This window comes from Chaetura pelagica, unplaced genomic scaffold (genome assembly GCF_000747805.2).
Source record: "Chaetura pelagica isolate M959 unplaced genomic scaffold, ChaPel_1.0 scaffold193, whole genome shotgun sequence".
Classification (NCBI taxonomy): Eukaryota; Metazoa; Chordata; class Aves; order Apodiformes; family Apodidae; genus Chaetura; species Chaetura pelagica.
The window spans coordinates 372,623-379,978 of NW_009952562.1; the positions used below are offsets into that span (position 1 = coordinate 372,623).

Here is a 7,356-nt window from a genome sequence, read left to right on the forward strand (position 1 = left end):
TCTCGCACTACATCGTCAACAGCCTGGGGCCGGCGGGAGCCCGGCGGGCCGGCGGCGAGGGCCCCGGGGCCCCGGGTGAGTGACCCGCAGGGCCGGGGGGCCGGGGCAGCCCCGCTCCGCGCCTCCCGCGGGCGGCCCCGCTCGCCTCCCGGGCGCTGCTTCAAGTCCTAAAGCTCCTTGTGGTGGAATTAAGTGGCGTTTTGCAGCCGGGGCCGCTGTCCGAGCCGAGCCGGCTCTGTCTGCACCTGCCTCCCGCTGGTGTCGAGTGCCGGTTGCTGCCCCGCGGGGGGATCCTGCGGCTGCAGCGCTCCCCAGGCTTTTGTTTTCATAAACCAGTTAACTGCAGCTAATCGATTTTGCGTGTCATCTCAGCCGGGGGATGGTTCTGTGGAAGTGTCATCTGAAATCCGGCAGAGTAGTTAGGCATTAGAAGGCAGACTGTGAGGCTAAAGTTTAAGTCGTGGGTAGCTTAAGTAGTTGCAGCTCTTCAGGAGTTCCTTTAAATCAGATGTGATGTTCAGTTTTTTCCCCTCTATATATTGGAAGGGAAGGTTTGATATTGTTTCTCATCAGACTAACATCTAACAAATGGGCAAATTTGGGAAAGCCTGGAGTAATTGTATTTATCCCAGGAACTTACCCCAGCTGCAGTGCACACAAGTCGCAAACAGCTGCAGAAGGCAGCAGTAAAAGGTGGCTGCAGTCAGCTGGGAGTAAGGTGGAAGTCGTTCCCGTCGTGGGCAGTAGAGTGGTTTGCCACAAGATGTGGTGGATTCCCTGTTGTTTCAATTCTGTGAAGACAGAGGTTTGTTGGTGTAGATTTGTGGAGGCTTGATGTAGGAATTGTTGAAATGCATAACTGGTGGTACCTGGAGCAGGATGGTTTGTTGCGGAATTCAGCCTGATAGGGTTTTGGAGACAGTGGTGATGAAAAGCACTGCAATATGTGCCTGTCACTCTGAGCAGTTGTTTTCTGGAGAGCACCTCATCTCTGGAAAAAGTGTTTTTCTTGTTGTGGTATCATGTTGGTACACAGCCAAGGTTTTAAAATGATGTTACATTTTGTGGTATTCTGTGGGCTGGCTGATGTTAGGGGTGTTAAAACATTCTGGAGTTTTAGTGTTCTTTAAAAAAATAATCACTAAATGCCCCTGAAGTAATGCTCTTCTGTTTTAAATGTTTCTCTCTTTTAGAAGAGTAGTTGCTATTGTAGCTGTGGCAGCTTTGGCACAGTAGTATGTTCAAAACTGTAATTATGTTTTGGTTAGTCTCCTTTTTTTTTTCTTTTCCCCACTCCTGGATGTTATGAGGGTGGGTGATGCATCACTCCTGCAGACAGATACTCCTGAGCTGAGATTGTAGTAGTTTAAAATCATGCCCCCGTGCTGATACTGCTCTCTTTTCATACTCCAAGAAGATGGGTGTGTGTGTATTAAATTACACTTCAAGTGTAATTAAATTTTTCTTCCTGAAAAAAATGTAAGTGGGGGGATGTTCTGCAGTGGGAGGGAGATGGAAACACTGGTAGAAGATTGAAGATGATTTCACATTTGGATAGGGAAGCTAATGCAGTAAATTGAGGTAAATCTGCAAATTGTCATGATTATTTATCATGGTCAAGATAAAATGTTATGAAGAACAATTTTACGATTTTAATTGTATAGTATAGAGGGGTTTTTTTTTGCAATTGATTAGCAAATGCACACTTTGTACTGGAAAATCTGAATATGTCAGATCAGGTTCTTAGCTTGACTTTTGTTAGTGTGTGTGTGCACTTCACAACTGCTTTAACCCTGCTGTGTGCAGGGGACATGAGGAACCAGCATGAGTGAGATGAGGAGCTTTGGCTGCCCTAATATAAAAAGCTGTGGTGTCACAAAAAGTTGGTACTTTCTTCCTAAAGTATAAAATAAACTTGCTAGCTTTTTGTTGAATTCACCTTTTCTCTGATATGCTGCAGTTTCTAACTTGTTGCAGGTGATTTTTTCAGCATAAGGAAAAAAATATTAACAGAACTTCTCAAAAAAAGCTGCTTTTTCTTGAGATGTTTTAAGGCCATTAAAAGAAAATAGGATAAATCATGGAAAGGAGAACACACTGTTTCAACTGGAGATGGTGATTAACAACAGAATTGAAATTATGGTGTAATTTGTGACCAAATAATCACAGTCACAAGCTGCAGAAATCCCAAACAGGACCAAGTACTCCCTGCAGGCACTAGCATGGGAATGGACAATGGAGGAAATGCTGAACTACATCAGGCATTTGCCGTTTGACATATGAGTCCAGGGTGTAAATGTATGATAGACACCTCAACAAAATGTCCAAAATATCTAAAGAAGAGATACTTTCTATTCAAAGTACAATGCAATACATGCAGAAACCTTATGGTGTATAAAATCTGTCTCTCTAAAGTAGGAAAATATGACAGGTAAAGTGTCACAGGTGGTGTTTCCACTAAGGATGCATTTTAAAACATGTTATTTAACTTACGCTTCTAAATCACTCCACTGTGATGTTAAAATATTCAGAATGTACTTCCTGGAATCATAAAATCTTTCCATAATGATATCCAGGCTCAGCTCCACATGAAATGGCTTTAGGTGTGGATGAGCAGTGTGGGCTACTCTGACACCTGGGGGCTTTTTGGGTTTGATGGAAAGTTCATCACTTGTTTGCTAAGGAGTAGTTGTGTTTTATTTCCAACCTGTGTTTTTCAAACTGATTTTCAGCTATTTTGTCCTTTTAATGCCTATTTGAGCTGAAATCAGGAGTCTTCTATTTAAATTCTTCAGTGATGAGGCTGCTGCCTTTACATTTTTTGGTAAATAAATTGGATTAAGTTTGTAGATTTCTTGCTGCACAGAGGTTTTCCAAAACTCAGGTTTGTGTACCTGCCTTTAGGTTTTTTTTTAAAAAAACAAAAGCATGAGAAGTGCATGTGGTATTTGGGGAGTGTTCTCTTTGTGAAGATAGTGTCTCTTCTTACTGCTGCTTATCTAGTTGTCCCTTCAAGGACTGCACTGATCTTTCTGTTTATAGAATGTATTTGGAGGGTTTGTGTTCTCTTACTTGTCTTCACTTGTTCAAAATGTCTTGGAACAAGATTTTCCAGGATACAGGACACTGATTTCAGTCACTTCCCCATACGTAAGACTCTAGTGGACTTTCCTCTTCAGAGTCTAACTTTGGTTTTGTTCAGGTACATTTGGCAGCTCTTTAGGCTGTTATACATTAGTTCAAGAGGGTGAACATGTTCAAAAGGGAAAATAAAAAGGCACCTCAGATAACCTTGCTCATCCTAGTGATAATTTTGGTGCTGACAATGCTGATGAATGTTCCTGTTGAACTGCTCATTTCCCACGAGTTTTAAGATTTGTTTGTGTACATTTATGTTGCTGGAGATGGAAATACCAGCCCCCTGAGCGAGTCAGTTTGTAGAAGGTTTTACAGAGGTGAATTAGTGTCTCAGGTTCTAGATTTGTGTCAAATGAAATAAGTTCCATGTAGTGAATTTACTTGAGATTCAGTCTTTTCTGTGTGACTTCAAAGATCTTGGCTGTCCTGATCCTCTTAAAGTTTCTATGACTTGATTTTGATATAAGAGTATACATAAGTCTTGACCCTTGAAGTTTCACATCTACAATAACAGCAGATACATGCTCATGTTTTTTGTCACCAAGTCTGACTGAAACTCCATGTCTACAGGACTGGTGGTGAAGCCTGGTTTCCCACTTGGAATGCTTGCTGAAGTGCAGTATTCCCAGATCCAATTGCAGGCTTATGTAGTGGACTTGAGCTGTTCTGAAGTGCTCTAGGGATGCTCCCTGTCCAGCCAGAAGTCACCTCTGAGACCACAGAGCTAAGAACTTCCACTGAGATGAAATTCTAGAGTTTTTGCTAAGTCCAGAGCTGGAAGTTACATCATATCAACAAAAGCTCAGGGGGTTTGCATCTTTTCAGCATTATGCTCTGGAAGAACAAGGTGGAATCTTGCTTCTCTTTCTATGCTGGCTTTGTGTTTCTTACTGATATTTACGTTAGCTTTGTTATCTCTTGGTGATGCCAGTTTGTGATTTGTTTTTTGTAATTTTTGGCGGGTATTGCTCTTGTTTTTCAGCTCATTGCATTAGTGCTGATTTTGTCTGAAAGTCTTTCAGGGCTGCTAGTGCATGCAAATGTGCATTTCCAGAGACTTGGTTCTGCTGCTTTGTATTTCCTGTAACCAGCTTCTCTGATGTTTATGTTCATTCAGGATACTTCAAAACTTATTTATGGGGTGTTTGTCTATGTTGAACTTATGGAATCTGCCCTTTTCTCTATTAGAACCCTTTTTTACTCTCTTGAAAGAACTTCTTGTAATGTTAGCTTTCCATGCTGACAGTGCTACTTTGAAGGGGTTTGGATCAGTGACAGCTTGAAGAATTCTGCTAGCTGTGTACTGAGAGCTAAGTCTCAGAACTATTAGATATTCCCTGCAGAGAAACAGACTTGCAAAGTAAGCATCTCTTTCTTGCTATAAGAGTTTCTCATTAAAGTATAAATCTTTTCCTCTTCACTACCCTCCTCCAGCCTTACACAGTGCTTCCCATAACTGATTACAGTCTGTGGTGCTTGGTGGAAATAGAACATCATGAGGATCTTTTTCCTCAGCTGAGCCTGAAGAACATACATTGGAAAATTCAGCACATGGATTGAAAACTGAGATGGATAGCTGCACTTGAGTACTTGTAATGACTTGAATGTGAACATTGTCTGTACTTCAGTGTAGGTGAGGTTTGGATTTATAGCTTAGGCTCCATCTGATAAACATGGCTAAGAAACTACAAGACTTGAGATTAAAAGACTGAATTATACCCATAATGAAAACATAGGTTGTTGCTTTGCATTGCCTAAAATATACATAATTTTCTCTAATGGTGTGTTTTATCAAAATGACAAATAACTTCATTTGCTCATTCACATACATTGATTGCTTCTGTGCTAAGCATTTTCTGTAGTTATACTTTTGAAATAACTTTGAACTGCAAAAAGTGTAAAAAAAGCTCACTTCCTTGAAATATACCAAAATGTAATTTGCTTTCTAGATTTAAGAGTGTAAAACAGGGAAAAGAGAGTTGTCTGTTACTGAGAATTGTATAGGCTCCTGGGAGAGTCAGGTACACTGAACATTTTTATTTGTTGGGTTCCTAGAACATTCAAGGAAACAAGTTATTTTTATCTTAAATTGGGAAGTCTGGCTGTACCAAACAATGTCTTTTTTCCTTCTTTGACTACATCTTTAAAAATATAATTGTCCTCGTGATCATGATAGTGCTGTCTTTGATGAGAAAGATACAGAAGAGCTGAATATGATGAACGCTAATCTAAATTGCATCTCAAATTATTTATCTGTAAATATATTCACTTTCTCAAATATTACGTTTACTGTTTTACCTGTTGTTTACTCTCTTTGACATGTTGCCTTCTTCTTTCAGGGTTGAATCCCACCAGATTTCGAATAGGTGACCAAGAGTTTGATTCTTTGCCATCTTTGCTGGAATTCTACAAAATACACTATTTGGACACTACAACCTTGATAGAACCAGTTTCCCGATCCAGGCAGAATAGTGGTGTTATCCTCAGGCAGGAGGAAGCTGAGTATGTGCGAGCTCTCTTTGACTTTAATGGCAACGATGAGGAAGACCTTCCATTTAAGAAAGGAGACATACTGAGAATCCGGGATAAGCCTGAAGAGCAGTGGTGGAATGCAGAAGACAGCGAAGGAAAGAGGGGAATGATACCTGTTCCTTACGTCGAGAAGTATAGACCTTCCTCTGCTTCAGTATCTGCTGTCATTGGAGGTAACCAGGATAGTTCCCACCCACAACCACTGGGTGGGCCGGAGCCAGGGCCCTATGCCCAGCCCAGCATCAACACTCCGCTCCCTAACCTCCAGAATGGCCCTATTTATGCCCGGGTTATCCAGAAGCGAGTCCCTAATGCCTACGACAAGACAGCCTTGGCTTTGGAGGTACATAATGGGCAAAACTTAGAAAGAAGAGATCTGTTCAAGAGATTTCCCTTTCAATCACATAGAGCTTTGTAGGAATAAGAAAGGGAAAAGCATTGTAAAACTGATCTGATATCATGATTAATAAGCTATGGATAAAGGCTTTTTTTAATGAATAAGTGACTAGAGTCACTTGTAGACTAGTTTGATTATTATAGCATGTTTGTTACTGTACTAATACCATGTCTTTTGTCAAACATCACTAACATAAGTGTTTCCCATCTGTGTTTTCACTTCTGAAGTTTTTATTTTAGGGGGGAGGGAGAGGGAGCAGTTCATAACTGTGTCTGGCCCTGTGTTCACTGTTGCTTGCCTCACGCTTTAAGAGGAGTGCTGGGTTATTTGTGTGTGTGTGTGTTTTTCAATAAACTGTTTTTCAAGCAGTTTAAAAGCAATCAGTGGAAACATTGATAGTCACTTGAAAATTACACAGCCTGAGATGATGGTGATGATCACACATGGGGTTTTTCTGTAACATTGTGACCTCAAGCAGATCACTTTGTTTTTTAGTTTGTGAAGCCGGAACCTGCTTCATTAGGGAGGTCTTGTGTAAAGCAGTGATTGATAGGGTATGATTTGTAATGAAGCAGTGAGTTTCCCTAACTTTGAATCACTTCCTGGTATAATCAAGTACATGTAATAGCTTTTTTGATTACTTTATTTCCCCTCTTAAAAAGGAGAATAGAGTGCTCTATCTTGACACCTGAGATAGTTATTCCTCAAGTTACATTTGAGGAAATTGAGAGTAAGGTATTCTCAGTGGCAGACCTTTGCCTTAGGATGATATGTAAATTGTGTCCTTTAATCTAGGCTTTCTTTGAGCTAAAGGCTCTGGAATTTCCTGATACCTAATTGACTTCCTGTTTATATAACATTTTAAGGACTTGGGAAAAAACAGTTTCTGTGCTGAGTCAGAACATCTCCCCTTCATTCTCAAATACTTTGTTTAATCTTGCATAGCTCAGAGGGCACTTCAGTCCTTCCTTGATGTGGCAACAATAGGTATGTGTCTTTAGTACAGAGTTGGCAAATGCAGCACATCCTACAAACTGACAATTGATGTGCAACCTGAGAGATGTGAAATTTTTCCCTGTTGTAGGTAAAAATTTATCTAGGAAAGCAATGTAAAGGTACTCTGAGGTACTACACATTCTATTTCTGAATCAGTGAGATGGAATACAGAGCGTACATTTTTAGGCTGAGAAACATGTATAAAAGTTCACTCCGATTCACCAGATTTTGGGGAAACATGCAAAGATTTCAACCTCCAGACTTTCATACAGCCTAGAATGCTGTCTCTTTCC

At 40.6% G+C, this 7,356-nt stretch overlaps 1 protein-coding gene across 1 annotated transcript in view; it reads left to right on the forward strand.

Annotated features, from left to right (window-relative positions):
• Positions 1–2: 2 nt before the first annotated feature.
• The window catches only part of CRK (v-crk avian sarcoma virus CT10 oncogene homolog), a gene marked incomplete at its 5' end in the record, with an annotated part of 12,496 nt that continues 5,142 nt past the window's right edge, over positions 3–7,356 (forward strand). Inside the window, 2 exons of the mRNA XM_009993307.1 lie at positions 3–75; positions 5,478–6,013. Coding sequence (XP_009991609.1) covers positions 3–75; positions 5,478–6,013 — 609 coding nt within the window. The remainder of the gene's footprint in view (positions 76–5,477; positions 6,014–7,356) is intronic.